We start from the raw sequence: 25,384 nt of genomic DNA on the forward strand, positions 1-25,384 counted from the left end.
GAAAAACATATCAATTAATAGCGATGGTGCCAGTTCCTGTTTCCACTGCAACTGTGTCAAGTGAACTTGTGCTGCCATCTGGATCTGGTGCACAGATCAAATCTACTGTCATCATGACAAGGGACAATAGTTAATTAGAAATTCTTGAAATTAAAAAGCAGATGTGTGTATCCTCATGCCTATTGTTAATGAGCAAACACAATTAAATTATTCACCTCTTTTGGATGATATCACAACTCCTACCTCGGCCGTTTATCCATGAGTAGATAAAAAGCTCTAGGCTGATGCATAACTTTATTCCTAGGTATGTTTAGTCATGTTAGTGTAATTGCTCATTGGTATAATTCCATATGTAATTTGTCAAAAATGGTCATTGAAGTAATTTTACATTATGCAAAGGACTGATACAATAAGAGGTTGTTTATCTTTGCCTAGTTATCGTATTTATCTTTGCTTTATCATCTTTGGAATCAGTATTGCACTAAAAAATGGACGTACGACCCGAAATCTAGGTTGTGCAGTAACCATAACACATTTTGTGAACCAAGGCGAAATAGTCTATGTTTAGTTAGTTAGTAATTTCAACTGTGATGTTCTGTGGTACACATGACCTACCTCTAAGGGACAAAGACTTAAATGAAGGTGGTTTTGTAGACCTTATAGAACTTAAAATTGAACCTGGTGACCAAATTATGAAAGAACACACAGAAAGCTGTGCAAAAATGTCACATACTGCATCGATGATTTCAGCCGTAAATAGAAATATTAAAAAAAGTAGGAAGAATTTTCTGTTTAGCAAAAGTGACAAAAAACAGATTTCAGAGTACTTTACGGCTCAACACAAAAGTTTTGTCTCAAGTACAGATAGTGTTGAGGATCAGTGGACAAAGTTCAAAACCATCGTACAATATGCATTAGATGAGTATGTGCCAAGCAAGATCGTAAGAGGTGGTAAAGACCCACCGTGGTACAACAACCGATATAGAAAACTGCTGCGGAAGCAAAGAGAACTTCACAGCAAACATAAACAAAGTCAAAGCCTTGCAGACAAACAAAAACTACACGAGGCGAAATGTAGTGTGAGGAGGGCTATGCGAGAGGCGTTCAATGAATTCGAAAGTAAAGTTCTATGTACTGACTTGGCAGAAAATCCTAAGAAATTTTGGTCTTATGACAAAGCTGTAGGTGGATCAAAAAAAAAAAAAAAAAGTCCAGACACTCTGTGACCAAAATGGTACTGAAACAGAGGATGACAGACTAAAGGCCGAAACACTAAATGTCTTTTTCCAAAGCTGTTTCACAGAGGAAGACTGCACTGTAGTTCCTTCTCTTGATAATCGCACAGATGACAAAATGGTAGATATCGAAATAGATGACAGAGGGATAGAAAAACAATTAAAATCGCTCAAAAGAGGAAAGGCCGTTGGACCTGATGGGATACCAATTCGATTTTACACAGAGTACGTGAAGGGACTTGCCCCTCTTCTTGCAGCGGTGTACTGTAGGTCTCTAGAAGAGCGTAGCGTTCCAAAGGATTGGAAAAAGGCACAGGTCATCCCCGTTTTCTAGAAGGGATGTCGAACAGATGTGCAGAACTATAGACCTATTTCTCTAACGTCGATCAGTTGTAGAATTTTCGAACACGTATTATATTCGAGTATAATGACTTTTCTGGAGACTAGAAATCTACTCTGTAGGAATCAGCATAGGTTTCGAAAAAAGACGATCGTGTGAAACCCAGCTCGCGCTATTCGTCCACAAGACTCAGAGGGCCATAGACTCGGGTTCCCAGGTAGATGCCGTGTTTCTTGACTTCCGCAAGGCGTTCGATACAGTTCCCCACAGTCGTTTAATGAACAAAGTAAGAGCATATGGACTACCAGACCAACTGTGTGATTGGATTGACGAGTTCCTAGATAACAGAACGCAGCATGTCATTCTCAATGGAGAGAAATGTTCCGAAGTAAGAGTGATTTCAGGTGCGCCGCAGCGGAGTGTCGTAGGACCGTTGCTATTCACAATATACATAAATGACCTTGTAGACAACATCGGAAGTTCACTGAGGCTTTTTGCGAATGATGCTGTAGTATATCGAGAGGTTGTAACAATGGAAAATTGCACTGAAATGCAGGCGGATCTGCAACGAACTGAAGCATGGTGCAGGGAATGGCAATTGAATCTCAATGTAGACAAGTGTAATGTGCTGCGAATACATAGAAAGAAAGATACTTTATCATTTCGCTACAATATAGCAGGTCAGAAACTGGAAGCAGTTAATTCCATAAATTATCTGGGAGTAGGCATTAGGAGTGATTTAAAATGGAATGACCATATAAAATTAATCGTTGGTAAAGCAGATGTCAGACTGAGGTTCACTGGAAGCATCCTAAGGAAATGCAATCCAATAACAAAGGAAGTAGATTACAGTACACTTGTTCGCCCACTGCTTGAATACTGCTCACCAGTATGGGATCCGTACCAGATAGGGTTGATAAAAGAGTTGGAGAAGATCCAACGGAGAGCAGCGCGCTTCGTTACGGGATCATTTAGTAATCGCGAAAGCGTTACGGAGATGATAGATACACTCCAGTGGAAGACTCTGCAAGAAACACGCTCAATAGCTCGGTACGGGCTTTTGTTGAAGTTTCGAGAACGTACCTTCAAAGAGGAGTCAAACAGTATATTGCTCCCTCCTACGTATATCTCGCGAAGAGACCATGAGGATATAATCAGAGAGAATAGAGCCCACACAGAGGCATACCAGCAATCTTTCTTTCCACGAACAATACGAGAGTGGGATAGAAGGGAGAACCGATAGAGGTACTCAAAGTACCCTCCGCCACGCACTGTCAGGTGGCTTGCGGAGTGTGGATGTAGATGTAGATACACGTCACGAAAAATTCAGAATGAAATAATTAATTTATGCGGAGATGTCATTAGAGACGATATCACTGCAGACGTATAGGACGCACTTCCCTATATTGTCTTGGCAGACGAGAGCTGTGACGAATCAGGAAACGATCAACTTTCCCTTGGTGTTTTTGATGAGGAAAAGATGGTGGTTAGTGAAGAGTTTCTTGCTTTTGTGGAGTTGAGTGCAATGGATGCGAAATCTGCAGCCTCGAGCATTGACGATTTTATACTTAACATAGGTATAGATCCCGAAAATTGCGTAGGACAAGGGTGTATTGAATGTCTGACTACGTCAGGAAAGGGTGGTGGTGTTCGGAAAATTAAATGAGAGAAATATAAAAAAAGCGCTGTTCTTTCACTGCACTATTCAAACTGAACTTAGCTGTGCATGACTTACACTAAATACCAGTAACACGAAGTACACAGTAAGAAAAAATCCTTTGAGAGTCGACCCTTCGTCGAAAATGTGTACCTAATATTCCAATGCTCTGCGAAACCAAATGGTCCCAGAAATATAAAAGTATCATTACTTTCAAAGAGAATTACGTCCAGGTGGTCATGGCGCTTTTGACACTGTCGAAAGACAGTAACAGAAAATCCGCTTCTCAGTTGCATTGCACCGCTGTAAATTCTGAATTTATTGTTAGTGTTTGCCTCGTAGCAAAATATTCTATACTGCTGCAACCAATAGCAAATGCTCTGCAGTCGAAAAGGATGGTTCAAAAATGGTTCAAATGGCTCTGAGCACTATGGGTCTTAATATCTGTGGTCATCAGTCCCCTAGAACTTAGAACTACTTAAACCTAACTAACCTAAGGACATCACACACATCCATGCCCGAGGCAGGATTCGAACCTGCGACCGTAGCGGTCACGCGGTTCCAGACTGAAGCGCCTAGAACCACACGGCCACACCGGCCGGCCGAAAAGGATGGATATGCTTCAATGTCCATAACATATCAGAAGAATAACTGATATTTTGAGGAAACATCGTGAAAGTGCCGATGTTCAAAGCGAGAGTTTAACAGCCGAATCAGAGACAATCGCCAACGATCTTGAGATTAATTTTAGAATGTCACGGATCATATTAGCAGCCACATCGTGCCAATCCTGCGGCATAGACTGCTAGCGAGTTTTGGAAGAGTCCTTAGCCTAGATTCTTTCATTACGTCTCTAGAACTACGTTTTTACGAGGATAATTTTCCTGCGTACTCATTGCTTGCACAACAGCCTCAAGTAACGCTTCAAACAGTATATCAAAGCTTTTTGAGAAAAATAGAACATACTTGTAGTTATTACAAAATTGGTTCAAATGGATCTAAGCACTATGGGACTTAACATCTGGGGTCATCAGTCCCCTAGACTTAGAAGTACTTAAACCTAACTAACGTAAGGACATCACGCACATCAATGCCCGAGGCAGGATTCGAACCTGCGACCGTAACAGCAGCGCGCTTCCGGCCTGAAGCGCCTAGAACCGCTCGGAGTTATTTCAGTTTAAGTCGTTTTCTTGATGTGACTGAACTGTGGCACAATATGTGAGAACAAAAATCTGTGGCACAGAGCGAACTGAAGGAAATAAAGCTTGTTGCGCAAGTTAAAGAAACGTAACTGTTTTACCGTTCCATAAAACAGGCGCTTCACATTTCACTTGCGCAGCCCTGCACATGTACAGGGCTATTACAAATGATTGAAGCGATTTCATAAATTCACTGTAGCTCCATTCATTGACATATGGTCACGACACACTACAGATACGTAGAAAAACTCATAAAGTTTTGTTCGGCCGCACTTCAGGTTTCTGCCGCCAGAGCGCTCGAGAGCGCAGTGAGACAAAATGGGGACAGGAGCCGAGAAAGCGTATGTCGTGCTTGAAATGCACTCACATCAGTCAGTCATAACAGTGCAACGACACTTCAGGACGAAGTTCAACAAAGATCCACCAACTGCTAACTCCATTCGGCGATGGTATGCGCAGTTTAAAGCTTCTGGATGCCTCTGTAAGGGGAAATCAACGGGTCGCCCTGCAGTGAGCGAAGAAACGGTTGAACGCGTGCGGGCTAGTTTCACGCGTAGCCCGCGGAAGTCGACGAATAAAGCAAGCAGGGAGCTAAACGTACCACAGCCGATGGTTTGGAAAATCTTACGGTAAAGGCTAAAGCAGAAGCGTTACCGTTTACAATTGCTACAAGCCCTGACACCCGATGACAAAGTCAAACGCTTTGAATTTTCGGCGCGGTTGCAACAGCTCATGGAAGAGGATGCGTTCAGTGCGAAACTTGTTTTCAGTGATAAAGCAACATTTTTTCTTAATGGTGAAGTGAACAGACACAATGTGCGAATCTGGGCGGTAGAGAATCCTCACGCATTCGTGCAGCAAATTCGCAGTTCACCAAAAGTTAACGTGTTTTGTGCAATCTCACGGTTTAAAGTTTACGGCCCCTTTTTCTTCTGCGAAAAAAACGTTACAGGACACATGTATCTGGACATGCTGGAAAATTGGCTCATGCCACAACTGGAGACCGACAGCGCCGACTTCATCTTTCAACAGGATGGTGCTCCACCGCACTTCCATCACGATGTTCGGCATTTCTTAAATAGGAGATTGGAAAACCGATGGATCGGTCGTGGTGGAGATCATGATCAGCAATTCATGTCATGGCCTCCACGCTCTCCCGACTTAACCCCATGCGATTTCTTTCTGTGGGGTTATGTGAAAGATTCAGTGTTTAAACCTCCTCTACCAAGAAACGTGCCAGAACTGCGAGCTCGCATCAACGATGCTTTCGAACTCATTGATGGGGACATGCTGCGCCGAGTGTGGGAGGAACTTGATTATCGGCTTGATGTCTGCCGAATCACTAAAGGGGCACATATCGAACATTTGTGAATGCCTAAAAAAACTTTTTGAGTTTTTGTATGTGTGTGCAAAGCATTGTGAAAATATCTCAAATAATAAAGTTATTGTAGAGCTGTGAAATCGCTTCAATCATTTGTAATAACCCCGTACTATCGAAAGATCATGCAGTACTTTACGATGAGTCAAAACTTGGTTAGTTCGACAAAGACAGAAATCGTATTGTCGGCCTCTGCATGATGAGTATCCATATAAAGAAGGTTCTGGAAGCACAATAAAAATTTGAAAGTGGGATCTTAATCAGTTTTTGCCAGAAACCTCGTAGCTTATTGTTGAAGCAAAACTATAACTTAAATGAATAAATATTTTTTAATTCCTACAAATTATCGAGTTTTCATAATTTTGCCCCACCCCTAGGCAAACGGAAGGCACGCCCACGTCCGTAACCCCTGTCTACTATCAAATGTTGTTATGCAGGTTGATAGTTACGTTAGGTTTTATCAGTTGTTGCAGTTCATGTTTTCGCAGTCGCCTTCACAGTCGAGTTTTAATTTGTAACCATGGCAGATGTGAGAGGCCATAATTACATTGTAGAACGACAGCACACAGGGCAGACAATGAAAAGGAAGGGAAGGAAGATTGGGTTTAACGTCCCGTCGACATCGAAGTCGTTAGAGACGGAACACAAGCTCGGATTGTGTCAAGGATGAGGAAGGAAATCGGCCGCGCCTTTTCAAGGGAACCATCCCGGCATTTGCCTGGAGCGATTTGTGGATACCACGGAAAACCCAAGTCCGCATCTCGTGATCGTGCGGTAGCGTTCTCGCTTCCCGCGCCCGGGTTCCCGGGTTCGATTCCCGGCGGGGTCAGGGATTTTCTCTGCCTCGTGATGACTGGGTGTTGTGTGATGTCCTTAGGTTAGTTAGGTTTAAGTAGTTCTAAGTTCTAGGGGACTGATGACCATGGATGTTGAGTCCCATACTGCTCAGAGCCATTTGAACCATCTGAACGGAAAACCCAAGTCTGCATGGCCGGACGCAGGTTTGAACCGTCGTCCTCCCCAATGCGATTCCAGTGTGCTAACCACTGCGAAACCCCACTCGGTCGGCAGACAAGAGACAGATTATGGGAGTATTCAAGGAAGATTTAATAAGGCTCCACCGCTAAAGGCAACACTTTCTGGGTTGGAAAGGACGTGCTTTTGCTTTGGGCAGACAGGCCTAGGAGTGGAAGGAAGAAGACAGGAGAAGAAACGTGTGCCAGAGTCTCTGCTTCGATTGAACGATCTCCTATGAAGTGGACACGTAAATGTGCTTCGCAACTCCGTATACCGAGGACAACAATGCGAGATCACATAGAAAAAGATCTTAACGTCAGACATTTCCAACCGACGCTCGTAAACGAGTTGTCGGATACAGACCGGAATGAGTGCATTTTAGCAGCAGTGCTTTGTTATCTCAATTTCCAAATTCATTGAACCATGCCAAGGTTACGTTTTCAGATGCATGTGTCATTTATCGCAGCTCAAGTGCTAGAAACATTGGGCCATAGAGAATCCTCATTACATAGCTGAGTTAGAAAGGAACTCGCCTCCGTAATGATATGGGCGGCGGTGACACAACATACAGGGTGAAAAGTATTTAAACCGACAAACTCTGGGAGGTTGTAGGGGACATCAAAACAAATATTTTTCCCTTATGTCATTTTTTCCTATGAGGATTATTTAAACCGGTGGAGACCGTATTACGCTCTTCAGCTGTTAGAGGCCGTATTACGATCTTCAGTTGTTAGAGGGCGTATTACTATCTTCAGTTGTTAGAGGCCGTATTACGATCTTCAGTTGTTAGAGGGCGTATTACGCTCTTCAGTTGTAGGCAACTGCTGTCCACCAGTGTAACAGTGCATTGTCTCTGTTTAAAAAGTGGTTCAAATGGCTCTGAGCACTATGGGACTTAACATCTGTGGTCACCAGTCCCCTAGAACTTAGAACTACTTAAACCTAACTAACCTAAGGACATCACACACATCCATGCCCGAGGCAGGATTCGAACCTGCGACCGTAGCGATCGCGCAGTTCCAGACTGAAGCGCTTAGAACCGCTCGACCACTCTGGCCGGCTGTCACCGTTTACTAATGGAGCAATACACCTGGAGTGAGCACACTGACATGCTTGGTGCGTACTACGCCGCGCACCACGACGGACGAGCTGCACAGCGGGTTTATCAACAACAATATCCTAATCGCCGTATCCTGCATCATGCGACCTTTGCTGCTGTGTACCAACGTCTGGGTGAGACAGGGTCATTTGGCATATTACCTGGACAGGGACGCCGTCGCACGGTAAGAACGCTGCGATTTGAGGAAGCTGTCTTGCAGCATGGGGAGCGGGATCCTACAATCAGCACTCGTGCAATTGTACGTAACATAGGGACGAATCAGACGAATGTAAGAACAGTCCTTCGAGAGCAATTGTTCACTTACAGCGTGTCCACAACCTGGAACCAGTTGATTATCCACCCAGAGGCCGGCCGAAGTGGCCGTGCGGTTAAAGGCGCTGCAGTCTGGAACCGCAAGACCGCTACGGTCGCAGGTTCGAATCCTGCCTCGGGCATGGATGTTTGTGATGTCCTTAGGTTAGTTAGGTTTAACTAGTTCTAAGTTCTAGGGGACTAATAACCTCAGCAGTTGAGTCCCATAGTGCTCAGAGCCATTTGAACCATTTTTATCCACCCAGAGCACAGTTTTCTCAGTGGTACTTGGAACAGTGTGAAATGCATCCTACATTTCCATCCTCTGTATTGTTCACCGATGAAACAACGTTCGGGCGTGATGGAGTCTTCAACATGGACAATTCGCATGTTCGGAGTGAGGATAACCCACATGCCACAGTTACTAGCGCTCATCATGTGCGGTTCTTCGTTAATGTGTGGGTCGGTGTTGTTGGGGACTGTTTAATTGAGCCGTATCTGCTACCTATGCCGTTAAATGGCAGGCACTATTACAATTTTCTCGCTAGAGCATTGCTAGAATTGCCGGAAAACGCCCCGCTCCCTACAAGACAACGCATGTGGTTCCAACATGACGGGGCGCCGACACATTTCAGTCGTCGTGTGCGTCGATTCCTGGACCGACGGTTCCCAGAAACGTGGACTGGCAGAGGTGGTCCTGTACCATGGCCTGCTCAATCCCCGGATATGTCCCCTCTGGACTTTTTTGTTGGTTTAACTAATTTGTCGCCAGAGAAATCTTCCTCTACCGGTTTAAATACTCCTCATAGAAAAAAATGACATTAGGAAAAATAACTATATATGACGGTAGTATCTGTTCCCGAAAGAACAGTTACCGTGGATGACCATGCAGCTTTGCTAGAAATGAAATGATAATTAAATGAACACCCTAGCTGCAAGCAGGCGTTGATACACTTCATTGGGGACATGTTGAAAATGTGTGCCCCGACCGGGACTCGAACCCGGGATCTCCTGCTTACATGGCAGACGCTCTATCCATCTGAGCCACCGCGGGCACAGAGGATAGTGCGTCTGCAGGGATACCCGGGATCTCCTGCTTCTGCAGACGCACTATCCTCTGTGCCCGCGGTGGCTCAGATGGATAGAGCGTCTGCCATGTAAGCAGGAGATCCCGGGTTCGAGTCCCGGTCGGTGCACACATTTTCAACATGTCCCCAATGAAGTGTATCAACGCCTGCTTGCAGCTAGGGTGTTCATTTAATTATCATTTCATTTCTAGCAAAGCTGCATGGTCATCCACGGTAACTGTTCTTTCGGGAACAGATACTACCGTCATACATAGTTAAAAATATGGGTTCCCGGCCTTTGACCTTCTTGTGCGAACGCACACGCTATGCCCGAACTCGTGCGGGACTTGGTAGGTTAATCTTCCACGAGTAATGAGTATGATGGGCAAACATCTATTAGGCGCACTACGAATGTAATGTTGTGGACATGTTGGGAATGTGGATCTCACGGGGAGCGTGCAAGGGATAAGTCCCTGCAGACGCACTATCCTCTCTGCCCGCGGTGGCTCAGATGGATAGAGCGTCTGCCATGTAAGCAGGAGATCCCGGGTTCGAGTCCCGGTCGGTGCACACATTTTCAACATGTCCCCAATGAAGTGTATCAACGCCTGCTTGCAGCTGGGGTGTTCATTTAATTATCATTTCATTAGGAAAAATATTTGTTTTGATGTCCCCTACAACCTCCCAGAGTTTGTCGGTTTAAATACTTTTCACCCTGTATACTGGACAGTACTTTTTTGGAGGGACTGTGAATGGCCCAAATGTTTTACGGATATTACAAACATGGTATACTTCAGCTTGAGGAAAGGGGCCTCACAGAAATCATATGGTTGCAGTGAGGAGCGCCTTGCAGTGCGTCAGTTCCTAGATAAACACCCTCCTGTGGAGAGGTCGTGGTTCACCAGCAAACCTCACCATGCGTGACAACTTGTTATGAGGAGTCATTAAGGCGGATGTATCTGGACCTTATTACGCTACGAACGAAGAACTGCGCAATGCTATTGAGAATGCATTTCACACTGTAACAACTCACATGCTCAAAAATTTGTCGAGAAGAATATGAAAGGGGGTTGGGAACCTGTGTACAGCGTGATGGGGAACATACTAATATACTGGACACTTAATACGTAAGTAAGTACTTGTGCTAAAAGGAATCAAACGAATTAGCATTCGGTGCTAGGGAGTAATGCAACTTCTCGTCCACCGTGTACTTACACTACTGGCCCTTAAAATTGCTACACCAAGAAGAAATGCAGATGATAAACGGGTATTCATTGGACAAATATATTATACTAGAACTGACATGTGACTGCATTTTCACGCGATTTGGGTGCATAGATCCTGTGAAATCAGTACCCAGAACAACCACCACTGGCCGTAATAACGACTCAAAAATGGTTCAAATGGCTCTGAGCACTATGGGACTCAACATCTTTGGTCATAAGTCCCCTAGAACTTAGAACTACTTAAACCTAACTAACCTAAGGACATCACACACACCCATGCCCGAGGCAGGATTCGAACCTGCGACCGTAGCAGTCCCGCGGTTCCGGACTGCAGCGCCAGAACCGCGCGGCCACCGCGGCCGGCGTAATAACGGCCTTGATACGCCTGGGCATTGAGTCCAACAGAGCTTGGATGGCGTGTACATGTACAGCTGCCCATGCAGCTTCAACATGATACCACAGTTCAACAAGGGTAGTGACTGGCGTACTGTGAGGAGCCAGTTGCTCGTCCACCATTGAACAGACGTATTCAATTGGTGAGAGATCTGGAGAATGTGCTGGCCAGGGCAGCAGTCGAACATTTTCTGTATCCAGAAAGTCCCGTACAGGACCTGCAACATGCGGTCGTGCATTATCCTGCTGAAATGTAGGGTTTCGAAGGGATCGAATGAAGGGTAGAGCCACGCGTCGTAACACATCTGAAATGTAACGTCCACTATTCAAAGTGCCGTCAATTAGAACAAGAGGTGACCGATACGTGTAACCAGTGGCACCCCATACCATCACGCCGGGTGATACGGCAGGATGGCGATGACGAATACAGGCTTCCAATGTGCGTTCACCGCGATGTCGCCAAACAAGGATGCGACCATCATGATGCTGTAAACAGAACCTGGATTCGTCCGAAAAAATGACGTTTTGCCATTCGTGCACCCTGGTTCCTCGTTGAGAACACCATCACAGGCGCTCCTGTCTGTGATGCAGCGTCAAGACTAACCGCAGCCATGGTCTCCGAGCTGATAGCCCATGCTGCTGGAAATGTCGTTAATTTGTTCGTGCAGATGGTTGTTGTCTTGCAAACGTCCCCATCTGTTGACTCAGGGATCGAGACGTGGCTGTAAGATCCGTTACAGCCATGCGGATAAGATGCCTGTCATCTCGACTGCTAGTGATACGAGGCCGTTGGGATCCAGCACGGCGTTCCGTATTACCCTCCACAACCCACCGATTCCATATTTTGCTAACAGTCATTGGATCTCGACCAACGCGGGCAGCAATGTCGCGATACGATAAACCGCAATCGTGATAGGCTACAATCCGACCTTTATCAAAGTCGGAAACGTGATGGTACGCATTTATCCTCCTTACACGAGGCATCACAACAACGTTCCACCAGGCAACGCCGGTTAACTGCCGTCCGTGTATGAGAAATCGGTTGGAAACTTTCCTCATGTCAGCACGTTGTAGGTGTCGGCACCGGCGCCAACCTTGTGTGAATGCTCTGAAAAGCTAATCATTTTCATATCACAGTATCTTCTTCCTGTCGGTTAAATTTCGCGTCATCTTCGTGGTGTAGCGATTTTAATGGCCAGTAGTGTACTTAATGTACTGCGATCGCTGTAGAAGTGAACTACTGGCTGAAAGCTGCCATGGCGCAGCACATGTTTTACTGTGCGCAGTTACAGTCCGCTGCCCTTGTGTAAACAGCGCCGTGCAGTTGCAGCGAAGAGAACCGTCGCACTCGCGCATCGCCTGCATTGTCGGAAGATAAAGGTGAGACAGGGAAATGCCCGTAAGCGCAGCGACAGAGAATCGATAAAGTTCGGGCTGGGGCGCGCAACTTCGAGAGTCGACCGCGCAGTCGACTGCGGCGCCGCGGAGGCGTCGTCGGCAGTGGCGGCAGCAGCGGCGCCGACGGTGGCGCCGAATCAATACGCGAAAGACGGCGGGCGGTTACGGCGGGCGCAGGCGGGCCAGTGGAACGGCAGCCAGGGCTGCGTGCCACCGCAGCCGAAGATGGCCGACACAGAGTTTGAGGAGTTCCGCCACGCCTTCGAGCGGCTGCCGCAGCACATCAAAGCCCCGGCGCAGAGCTACACGTGAGTAGGGACGCTGGCCGCCGCTGCTGTCAGCTGCCGTGCCGAGCCGTGTCCGCCTAACGCTGACGTCGACTGCTCGTGCCTCCCCCCCCCCCCCCTACCACCGCCACCTTCTCGACCCACATCTTGGCTCCCACTGCCCGCCTCCCCCCACCTTGCGTTTTTGCCCTTACCACCTTGCCGATGCACCGCCGCTGCATTTCTTCTGCTTCTGTTGCTGTCACTTTCAGTAAATAAGCGTATTACCGTCGCAACGTAGTGTCTGTACATACGTAGTGCGCGGAAGTTCTCTGTGAATGTAGTGATATCTCTCTCAAAACGTTCAGTACACCGCTTGTCAAACGAAAGAAACCACTCGGAGGTTTGAAAGGAATCATGCTCTGCACTGTTGCGGTTCAGGTACCGGCTTAACCACAACGATCCACCTGTACAGGAAACGGAGTTCGAGTTTTGCTCTTTGCTAACATGCCAGGCTTTCTCTCTTAACCTTGCCGAGTTCTAGGAAGTGTTCTCTTTCCATAGCGTTCTCGACGTCATTGCAAGGTCAGCAGCTGAAAAAAATCTATTGGCTGACAATTCGATACAATTATCTACACTGGTGTTCTTGTTCGCATTCCAGAATGCTACTGTTAAATTCCCGAAATTTCGATACGCGGTTTTTACCCTTGTCATTCCATCTGATGGCTGTCATTCTGAACGTACTGGTGCAGACGATTGTTAGTTCGTTAGGAAAGGTGATCATTTGCGTCAGGGAACATTCGTAAGAGAATTCAATGTGAAAATCAACTGTAGCACACTGAGAAAAGAAAACCTAACTTCGAAGTCTAGAAACGATATGTCAGAAACGATCAAATTTACTAACCTTCGTTGCGTTGCAAAGACAGAAATATTGAGGCCCAGATGTTATATCACCTGTGGCGAACCACGTTCCGTTGACAGCAAAGTAACTGGTTGTCACGCAAAAGGGCGCAAAGTACAGAAATTCGTCTGCAGCGACACAGGAATGACGTAAATCATAGAGACCGCAGATGGGTTGTAACTGTTTTCCCTGCAGTTCCGTATTATTGCACCATTGCATTAGCTATGGACGAAGCGTGCTTGCAGCCTCAAGGCATGTGAGCGTGGAGACCACTTGCAGACCCCCCCTCCCCCCCAAATAAAATTGCATTCTGCTTCAGACTTTCATTCCATGACACTGTTACGCGAAAGTAACAAAAGGCATAGACCTAGGTAAAACAGCACACGCTATGGGGCACGAATGTAAGACAGAGAAGTAGCTGAATTCCTTTCAGATTACGGTAGGGTCGCAGGAAGCGAAATATCGTAATGTATCAACAGAAATAAATGATGACTGATAGCGATTTTCGTAGGTGCCTGTTTTGGTTCAAAATGGTTCAAATGGCTCTGAGCACTATGGGACTTAACTTCTAAGGTCATCAGTCCCCTAGAACTTAGAACTACTTAAACCTAACTAACCTAAGGACGTCACACACATCCATGCCCGAGGCAGGATTCTAACCTGCGACCGTAGCGGTCGCGCGGTTCCAGACTGTAGCGCCTTTAACCGCTTGGCCATCCCGGCCGGCGGTGCCTGTTTTCCTCCATTTAACTGTCTGAAATAAACTGGAAATGTTCTGTGTTAATTGCAACAGATGTCTGCTTCAACCCACCCGTGGTGAGCAAATAGACAACGTTGTTGTGCTAATTACGAAGAATATTTCTGTTGAAGTACCCCTTGAGCGATACACAATGCACAGCTATGGAACGGTAATTTAACCCCTTCCTCCTTCGTACGACTGGTTGCAGTTGGTTTCTGAACTTTAGTTAAAGGAAAGCATTCTGTAGGAAATGACCTATCACAGTAGGGGGTATGAATGTATAGCTCAGGAAGTTATGTCCATAATTCCTTGAATTTTGTATTGGAGATAGCGACTCTTTCCCTCTACAGTTCGTGTTTAGAACAGCATTCCGGACCAGAGAAGCTAGAAAAATTACCGGGGAGTAGATGCCAGAACGACCGCTGCGTGTGTGCGCTCAGGGAGTGGGGGATGTTTGTAGCAGGCAGGTATTCAGGGGAGAGGCGCGACACCGGAGATCGATAGCCATCAGGTGACTCCGTGGCTGACTCTGCCTGCCCACACCGCCGCGTTCTCGACTGAATTCCGTTCCCTTGCTGTCTCTTATCTACATAAAAAAACGAACTCTCGAAGTCGTCATAGCCTGTGGACAACTGTCAATGGGGAAGCTACATGACAAAAATGTGGCACGTGTCCAGGGGTAGCATGTAATGTAACTACAGTCCCACTTTCAGGACTTCAGCTGACTTCTGAAGGATCTTTGTTGCACTGTCAGAATGACAGAAATTACGTGGAATTTATGTACTTATCATCCATCTATGACTGTATTTAAGCTTTTCTCCATCTGACACCGCCATTAGCTTCTTCTTCAGCTTCCCTCCCTTCCCACCCTCTCTCTCTCTCTCTCTCTCTCTCTCTCTCTCTGTGTGTGTGTGTCCTGACAGTCACTCAGCACGTCATCAACAAATTGTAAACAACAGATGTTTTTCTGACTTGGAAAAAAAATCATTAATGGAGTTCCTCAATGTTTAACAAGGTTAGGACCACTGTCGTTTCTCATTTATGTAAATGATCTTCCATTTAATGCACATCGCTCAGACACACACACATATATTTCCATCAGTCCCAATAAACATAGAACAACTGCGAAAACTGCAAATAATGCCTTTAACAGAAGTATTGACTGGTTTTTACAAGTACATTCTCTCTTAATTATCTAAAAATATCGCATGTTCAATTCTACAAAAGGTATAATTTCAGTGATAAATTTAAATAATGGGGAACAGTTAGTAATATAGCTAGCATCTTTAAAATTTTTGATTTTATGGACTGATTGCGTTTAAAATGGATAAAAACCCATTTTAGATTTTCTTAAACAATCCAGTTCATCTGTTTTGCACCTCATATTATTGCAAGTTTTGGAGACCAAGAACTGACCAGTTCAACATACTTTGTGTAATTCGATTCAGTAATGCCGGAAAAATTGTACGGCTGCGTAACATATCTTCAGAAAAAGCTTTCATCGCACGAAAGTGTTTGTGGCTCTCATCCATGATCGCCAAGTGGACAACTGTACCTAGAAAACGTAACTACGTTTTCTCCACCAACGTTTGTCGTAAATAGCACTTCGGCGTTCAAAAGAAAACAAGCTGTCATAATTACAATACAATATTTACTTTTCATTAATATAAACTTTATCACGAAAAGGCGTGAATATTGCTGCTGCTAAAAACGTTGACAACAGCCCCCCAGTGCAGCAGATGACTGACGGAAAACAAAGTCAAATTTCAAAGTATTCTGAGAAATTACTTCTATTCCAAAGAAAAAATTTTACTTGCAAACTTGTAGCTTATTAAGTATTACATACATTCACCCGTTCCAATTGGTAACGATAAACACACAGACAAACACACACTGACATTCACATGCACGCACAAGTGCCCTCGCGCTTTTTGTGTTCTATTCATAGCGAAGATTAATAGGACGTCCCAGGAGGAAAAGTCACCCTTCTGAAAAGCTATACGACTGGTCACATAGAGCAAAGAATGTGCTGGTCACTTAGAGCAAAGAATGTGCCGCAGACATAAGCTCTAATTTGAATGGTTACCGAAATAAGTGCTTGTGAATGTGTGTTCCCGTTTTTAAGATGGCTTTATTTCATTATTGATCCGATCATTGTTAATTTCATACTTATCGAGTTAGAAATATAGAACAGTGAATAACATTTTTGCTATAGTTCATGAACAGTTCCCAAAATGCTGCAGTTTTGTACCTTTAGTGTTCTACTAGGACTCGCAATATAAGAAGTTCCCTACGTTCTATCAGCAGTATCAGTTATTAGTAGTTCACCTCAGGTATCCATTTTTCTTCTGTATACTTCTGTCTCCATTTAGTCACATAATGAAAAATATGGGTTAGCGACAGGTGTGAGTATTACTGAACCATCAATTCAACAATTCGTGGTTGCAAAATATTGGCACAAATCATACTCAGAACGTCGTGTAAAAGTCACCTATGACTTATCTTAGAAGAGAGGCTAAAGAAATGGAGATTTAGGAAATGGTTTTGACACTGTTGACTTGAATACACTCTCTGGCATTCAGGAGTTATCAGGGATAAAATATAGATAGTGAAAAGGCTGTCTACAAGTTCTGCTGCAGTTATAAGATTCGAAGAATATGAGAGGGGTGAGACAGGGTTGCTGTTTACCTTTCATATTGTACAATATGCACGTAGAGCTAGCAGTAAAGGAAACCAAGGAGAAATTTGAAAAGGGAATTGAGAGAAGAAGAATAAATGAGTGTTAGAGTATCGATTTGTGCGTCAGAGACAGTCGAATTAACTGATGCGATAGTATGCAACTGCTGATAAACACCACTCCATACTTCACGATGTAAATCGTCGCCGTCTCCAGTCATTTGAGATACAAGCCCGCTTCTAGACCTTTTGATATTACCGTGTTCAACGATATACGTCCTGCATTTTTCTGATGTCATCAACCTATGTCTTGCGTCTCTGTTCAACGTCTTTGAATTCAGGAAAGGGCTTCCTTGCTCCATCTACTTTCAATTTGTCTGGCTACATGTCCCACCCATTTCCACTGAAATTTCACCACATTCATAATTACGTCCTCCACTCCACTCTACTCCCCTAATCCATTTGTTTGTTTACCTGCATCTCTCAATAATTCCCAACCCTCTTCTCACCCTTATTTGGGATACTGACAGTTATTGATTGGCTCTCGCATTAAGAGTCAATGTCTCACAGCCGTAAATCAAAACTTGCAATACATACTAATTGTAAATTTTCCTCTTCAGACAATTTTGTTTATTAGAAACGTTCCTGGTCATTCTTACTACTATTCCTATCACTTGTGTTGTATATGTAGGCATTTTCCTCAGCTTGCCATAAAGACAGGTACAAACCTCAGCAGGTTCTGTGATCTAGTTGTTAACTTGTACAGATTATTTGTGATATGTTGGTTATACATTATCAACCTAGTTTCAAACTTCCTTTGTTAAGTTTCTCCTTCGTTGCTGAAGATTATCTGCACTAGAGGCAAACAGCAAAACGTCATCAGAAAGAAAGGGGTTGGATCACACATATCCCATTAACACACATTTCTGCTTTCTTACCAATATTTGTACTTGAAAACTAGCCCCATAACTGTAGATGGTAGTTTTGGTGATATGAATTCTCCTTGCCCGAGTCCTATCTCCATTTTAAATTTATCTTTTTCCTTATGAAGGCTAATGACAGCTTCAGCATTAACGTACTTTATTCTTCACCATAATAATATGTTGAATCAATGCCTCGTTCCATCACACGTATCATTACATTTTTTTTAATGTATAAGCGTTGACAAAGAGACGACTTCCACTCGTTGCTCCGTTCTAGTTTTCTTTGCGGCTTGCAAATGATCCTTTGTGCCATACTGGCTTTTAAGGTGAGCTTGTTCCTTTACCTGAATAACCTCTAACGTTATTTTCGTGCAGTTGGTGGTAATTTTAGTGAAAAACTCGTTCATTACATGTAGGAGGGTGAAAGGTCTGTAGTTTGTCTTCTCTGACCTATTTAGTTTTTGTGAATTGCTTTCGTCCGCATACATTCTAACCACAGTTTACCGGTTTCCTGTTGTATAACTTTTTCACCAGCTTCTACCATGTCTATTGAAACAAATGATCTCCAGGAGCTTTTCCTTTCTTCATTCCTAGAATAACGTGACATTTCCTCCAGCACTTATTCTCTAACGTAAATATTTCCTTTAAATGTAAATATTTTAGGTTAGGCTTGACCGTGACGAATATCAACGGAATGTACAAACTGCTGCAAGCAGTCACATTGATTACGTTAAACTTCCTACTACGTGTTTTCGAGGCTTTTAACTCCATCAGTTGGTCGATTTATGTCAGTTACTATGCCATGGATTTATTGTACGTATGTACGACTTTTGCCTAATATGCAGAGCTGTCTTTCAGTGCTGAAAGACTACTTGTCCAGTCGTATTTACATGACATTCCATACAAAGCCACAGGTTACTCCAGAATAGAACGTACGTCACACTCTGCCTCATAATCGCTTTGTGGAAAGTATAACATAATAAATATGACTGATTACTGCAGCTTGTATGAGCAGTTGGAAAAATACTCATTATTAACTGTTTCTGCTTGTAATTTATCACTTGATCTACACAAACATGTAAATTCTGTAAACCTTGCACAGTTTCTCATTGTTATTAATACGGTGTTCATACGATTTTAAGTTAAGGAATGTGAGGTCTACTCAACGAAACCTTTTTCTTCTTGTTCATACTCACATGGTTTCCAATTGATTCTCTTACAAAACATTCATTGCATATACCTACACTCTCTCGAAGATGTTTCCTTGTGGTTTCAATCATTTCAGCATAAAACAATCGTCCTCTTGGTATCGATTTATCGATACCGTCATATTCTCTTTAACAGATGCCTTGTGCCGGTTCGTTTTCCGTATCTTTGCACAAGTATCTTTGTTAAGTTACTGCCTGTTACCCCTATAGCTCTGTAACCTAACTTTATTTCCTCAGATGCTAAAGTTTTTGCTTAATCTAACGTGTTACATATTCTGAAATAAATTTTCGTAATCTGTGTTTCTGACCTTTGAAAATTTATTGTTTTCTTATTTTTACTAATTTCCAGGGTTCTGGGAGGCATGACGACAGCAATTGTGTTGTTTTCCAAATTATGTAATAAAGTTCAGACAAGAGTGCAAGTTACAATATTAATTTTCTTTATTACTTCAAGACTAGTTTCGAGCCTACGTTTATTATCAAATCATCTACTAAGCTATGCAGTAACAATCATTTTCTTTTTAGCTTTTCATCTATTGTTATTCTGCATCCATCGAGCCTATGATCACTCGCAGTTCGAAAGTAGGGTCGTCACAATCTTGCCATTTTCTTCATTTTTATATTAAATGTAGTCAATTTAAGATGTAGTTCGATTTGAACTTTGTCAAATCAATTTTTTGTTTATTTTCGTCTGGGAGCCGGAGTTCCCGGCTTATTCGTCTAACATATGACCTTAGTCGTTTCCGATACCTTCTCAAGTTTCTCATTGTAGAGTCTTTCTGTAATTTCTCTCCCACTTTAGCATTATAGTTTGCCTTCATGATTTTGTGATGGAATTTTTGTCATCGATAAGTTTCTGCATCTGTTGGTAGCGGTATTATACATCCTCGGTAGAACATGATAACATTGGTGTATAGATCTGAATGATATTCAGAGAAATTCTCATAATAAAACGATTTGATTTGTCTACCATTTATTCTTCCCCGCGCTTATGACAGTGGAAGGATACAAACATCAATTCTGTACCTGGCGGATCGAATCTACCGTGACGCTTCTTTGCTGCAGTGCAGCGGCATCGCTGACGGGGATTTCACATAGTTCTCGAAGGAACAGGTTGGAGCCTGGAAATCGTTTGGCGTGAAGGAGTGAGTCAGTCTCGCCAGAGCCATCAAGCAGGTAGGACGCGTATGTATATGAGAAAAGCGAACATGGTTAAAAAAATAATTTTGAAGCACAATATGAGTTCCGTATCGGGAGAGTTGTTATATAATTAAAAGGCGATTGCATTGTAAGGAATCGGCAATGGTAAACTTACACAAGCTCGTGATAGATGAGTGACTGTAATTGTAGTGCGAGTGCGATTTGAACAGTAGGGATGTGATACTTGAAGTTAAAGGGAAATAAATTAAGTATGTCGTGCAAAAGTGTTCACATATTGCAAGCTTTTAAGTATTATTAGAACATTTTTGAAAAGTACTGATTTACAGAATAGTGTGGGAGAATAGGCAGGGCATGCGTCATGGACTTACGGTTGGAATATAACTTGTCACTGCTTGTACCTTCGGAGTAGGTCCGCACTTCAAAACTGGCTACTTCTGAATGTCCGGTGACCCAGCTAGACTACACAAAGTAATGATCAAATATAAATCAATAAATAATACAGAGTATCGTCTTACGACAGTTATATACCATCCTGTTTGATACTAATTAATTTTCTCTTCCATCTTCACTAATCCATCTTAAAGTCTTCGCTTCTGTAATTTATTGCCGTCAAATACCTGTTATCATATATAAATTGCTCAACACGTGTTCACCATCTTCGTGACTCCTATAGTCTGTTCTTTTTCACGGCAAAAGCTCTTTCCTGACAATCCTTTGTTCACAATAAATCGCTATGTACATCCACCTGTTAAATAAATGTGCATTCTCAGTGGAGCTCGGTAGATTGTGCGGTGTGTCTAATCGCGACCGAGCGAGGTGGCGCAGTGGTTAGACACTGGACTCGCATTCGGGAGGACGACGGTTCAATTCCGCGTCCGGCCATCCTGATTTAGGTTTTCCGTGATTTCCCTAAGTCGCTCCAGGCAAATGCCGGGATGGTTCCTTTCAAAAGGTCACGGCCGACTTCCTTCCCCGTCCTTCCCTAATCCGATGAGACCGATGACCTCGCTGTCTGGTCTCCTTGCCCAAACCAACCAACCAATCTAATCCCGAACGGTGAATTGCCGCTCGTGTACAGCGTTCAGACTGTCAACACAGGAACTCATTCGCCAAACTGGCACACACCGTAATGGCGTCTTCCCATCTATAACCCTCTACTGTGAGGTGAAAACCACTGGAGACCTGCTTTCTAGTGGACAGCCGCGGTCGCAACCACGTAGCTACAGATTATCATTCGTAGGTTCTCCGAGGTGAATGAAACAGAAGGCGGCTGGGTGGGTTGTGTCGCCCCGGCCAGCACACGATCGTCTCCATAATGTGAATTTAGCCTCTAGGTTAGGGTGGATGAGTGGGGTGACACGAAAGGGTAGACTAAGGAATGAGTACATCGGGGGAACAGTGAAAGTGGGGCCCATAGGGAAGAAGATCCAAGAAAGTAGGCTCCGATGGTATGGACATGTGCAGAGAATAGGGGAGTACTACGTGGGGAGAAGAGTTGAAGACCTAGAAATCGAAGTATCAAGGAGAAGAGGAAGACCGAAACTTAGATGGAAAGACAATGTAGCAGGGGACCTATGGGAGAAAAGATGGCTCAGAGAAGAAGCACTGGATAGGCATTTATGGAAGAGAAGGATCCAGCAAAGCAACGCCGACCCCACATGACATGGGAAAAGGTTGAGATGATGGATGGATGGATGGTGTCCATTAGGACTAAGAGTAGAACACCATCCCTCCCCCCCCCCCCCTCCTTTCCCAGCACCGTCTTATGCTAAGGAGGTGGGTACGGAAACACTGTAATGGATTTTGGATCAGTGGCATTATTTTCTCTTCTGAGACGAGTGCGGCATTTGTCTTATGCCTGACGGTCGTCGTAGAATGTGTGGAGGCTGACAATCATAACGTCTCAGACCTGCAGTGTCACGTGTTCTGGAGGGAGGTGGGCTGGACACGGGTTGAACTGCTATCTTGTATGGGATCAGACGCCTCTCGTCGCTGTCGAGACTAATTTGAGAGTTGTGCAGAAAAGTGACAGGGTCCAGCAAGCTCCTGTTCAGCAATCAGTCAACATATAGACCATGGGTCTGCCACCTAAGACGATAACACACGAAGACACTGGGCTGACCTTTCTCCAAGTGACATGAATCTAGAGAATGGAGTGGCCTGAGATGTACGCTGATCTGAACCCCTTCGAGCGTGCTCGGGACCAGTTGGAACTTGCAATGTTTCATGCTGGAACACTCTTCACGCTCCATATGACTTCAGGAGGACTGCGCCTTCTGGACAACGCGTGAGGGTCCAAGACCGTTACAGAGCACACGGTGGAGCAACACCGAGCGAGGTGGAGCTGTGGTCAGCACACTGGACTCGGATTCGATAGGATGGCAGTTTAAATCCCTGTTCGTCGATCCAGATTGAGCTTCTCCATGGTTTCCCTAAATCGCTCGCGGTAATAGCCTAGATGGTTCCTTTGAAAGGGCACGACCTATTTACTACCCCGTCCTTCCGTATTCCGACCTTGTGCTCCGTCTCTAGTGACCGTATTGTCGGCGGGATGTTTGCCGAGCGGTTCTAGGCGCTTCAGTCCAGAACCGCGCTGCTGCTACGGTCGCAGGTTGGAATCCTGGCTCGGGCATGGATGTGTGTGATGTCCTTAGCTGAGTTAGGTTTAAGTAGTTCTAAGTCTAGGGGACTGATGACCTCAGATGTTAAGTCCCATAGTGCTTAGAGCCATTTGAACCATTTTTTAACTGTATGTGTCTATTTGGCTGCAATTTTATTAAATAAAATCTTAAGAGGTAGCACAATAAAGTGATAAACTTCCTATGTTTATTGTTGGACAGCCACGCTACGGCTCATGTCGAAGGGTACCAGCACCACTATCTTTTTACTCTTCTGACACACTTACGAAATGAGTTACGGGGTAAAGGCAAGCGCTGGCACGCCAGCCGGAAACTATAGAGCAGAGAAGGCTGTGAGAAGAAGTCAGCCAATCGCATACTGACCGGACCTGCCTTCAGGACGACGACGCGACAGCAGTGGCCCCTATCTGAAGAGGACATGAACGCCACAACCGACTGCAGACGGCCCAGTTTAATAGCAGCGTGAACTCTAGTCACTTTGCCTGTACTCTGTATGTAGCGCAGACTTGTGGTTGTTTATACTGAAAAAGGTCGATTATTTTGTATGTCGCCCTTTGCTTACGACACATCTGTGTAATTGTGAAAGTTAAGTACTGTAGCTTTTCTTATTGTAATAAAACTCATTAATACGACTTTTCCAATGTTTGTCTAGCGAACTGAGTATTCAGGCTTCCTAGACAACACAAACTGTGTACGGGATGAATTACTACCGTTCTGTCTCCAATTTCTTTGATATTACAGTCATATGGGTTAGAGGAACTAACACATTCTTTGACTCTTCCACAAGCTGCGACATCGTCGCGAAAAAACACAGTGACCCGTATATGTAATAAGTTTGTTTAATTTAGGTCTGTGGTCACAATCTTTTTTGTTTAACAGATTACCGGTTTCGGTCTTTAATGACCATCATCAGATCTGTTTCGTAAAAACAAACTCCTAATGTACTGCAGCCATAGTGGCATCGTCAAATGGCTGCAGTACTTTAGGACTTTGTTTTTATGAAACAGATCTGATGATGGTCATTAAAGACCGAAACCGGTAATCTGTTAAAATAAAAGATTGTGACCATAGACCTAAATTAAAGAAACTTTGACTCTTCTTATACTGTCGACATTGTGGCAGTGAGGCTTTCCGTGACGCACAATGCCTCATCTGTAGCGTCTGCCGTCACATGACGGGTCGTTTCTGTGAATCTCACACACTGATCAGGCGAACTCTTGAAGGAACGCACAAATATAATTTGAATCTGCGCCTGGCTACACTCCCATCGAACGACAAAAGAAACTTCCTTCTTAGACGAATACATTTTCGTATGAAAGTTCCCAGGAATCTGAGTTTCGATACTTTTAGTCTCACATGGTCGTTTTACCCATCAGTCTCTCCATGTGCGTACTCCTGTATTTCGGAACTAACAGTTTCCAGTGGTTGATCGCTCACATTATAATGAAAGTTGTGAAATTAATTTGAGTTATCTGTGCGCCACTAGTCCCTGCCCCAAAGTTCAATCTTCTTCAAGTGATTCCGTATTTCGTTACGATTTTCTGGCATTGTGAATTCCTTAGATTTAATGGCAACAACCACAAACAGCCTAATGGAGCTTGCACCACGTTACATCGGAACTGTTAAAGCTTAAAGTTGGTAACTGGAAACAGATGCCGGCCAGGGTGGTCGAGCGGTTCTAGGCGCTACAGTCTGGAACCGCGCGACTGCTGCGGTCGCAGGTTCGAATCCTGCCTCGGGCATGGATGTGTGTGATGTCCTTAGGTTAGTTAGGTTTAAGTAGTTCTAAGTTCTAGGGGACTGATGACCTCACAAGTTAAGTCCCATCGTGCTCAGAGCCTTTTTTTTTTTTTTTGGTGGCTGATCGTGCCAAAATCTCTCGCTAGCAATGTGAAACCAAGAGCTTTTAAATTCCTATTAGAATGTCGCCCTTCTATTCTTATGTAGAATAACATAATGCAGGCTGAGTTGGCATCCCTTCGCTCCCAGCGTCAGGCAGTGTTGGCTTCGGTCACACAGCTTGAGGCTGTTGCCAATGGGCATCACTGTGGGGGTCCGGATGGGGGTTTGTCGGGGACGGCCAGCTCGTCCCACGCATCCCCCGATCGGACTACGACTGTGGTTGCCCGGGATACTGCCCGCATTGAGGCTGATCCCTCACCTGTGGTAGAGTGGGAGGTCGCCTCAAGGTGTGGCAGGGGGCGAAAGACATTCCGGAGGGCTGAACGGAAGGCCTCTCCAGTTTGTCTGACGAACTGGTTTCAGGCTCTGTCTCAGGCTGATACTGATCTTCGGCCTGACATGGCTGCTTGTCCTGTTCCAGAGGTTGCCCCTCAGTCTGCAAGAGCCGGGCGGTCGCAGAGGGTGGGCTTACTGGTAGTTGGGAGCTCCAACGTCAGGCGCGTAATGGGGCCCCTTAGGGAAATGGCAGCAAGAGAGGGGAAGAAAACCAATGTGCACTCCGTGTGCATACCGGGGGGAGTCATTCCAGATGTGGAAAGGGTCCTTCCGGATGCCATGAAGGGTACAGGGTGCACCCATCTGCAGGTG

General features: G+C 44.6%; 1 protein-coding gene and 1 non-coding gene across 2 annotated transcripts in view; one reads left to right on the plus strand and one right to left on the minus strand.

Moving 5' to 3' along the window:
- Positions 1–9,217: 9,217 nt before the first annotated feature.
- Trnat-ugu (transfer RNA threonine (anticodon UGU)) lies at positions 9,218–9,292 on the minus strand. Its single transcript has one exon. It is a non-coding gene; the product is annotated as a tRNA-Thr (tRNA).
- Positions 9,293–12,479: 3,187 nt separating this feature from the next.
- The window catches only part of LOC126260729 (JNK-interacting protein 1), a 380,152-nt gene continuing 367,247 nt past the window's right edge, over positions 12,480–25,384 (plus strand). The window contains exon 1 of the mRNA XM_049958067.1: positions 12,480–12,629. Within this exon, the coding sequence (XP_049814024.1) occupies positions 12,547–12,629 (83 nt within the window). The 5' untranslated portion in view covers positions 12,480–12,546. The remainder of the gene's footprint in view (positions 12,630–25,384) is intronic.

This window comes from Schistocerca nitens, chromosome 5 (genome assembly GCF_023898315.1).
Source record: "Schistocerca nitens isolate TAMUIC-IGC-003100 chromosome 5, iqSchNite1.1, whole genome shotgun sequence".
Classification (NCBI taxonomy): Eukaryota; Metazoa; Arthropoda; class Insecta; order Orthoptera; family Acrididae; genus Schistocerca; species Schistocerca nitens.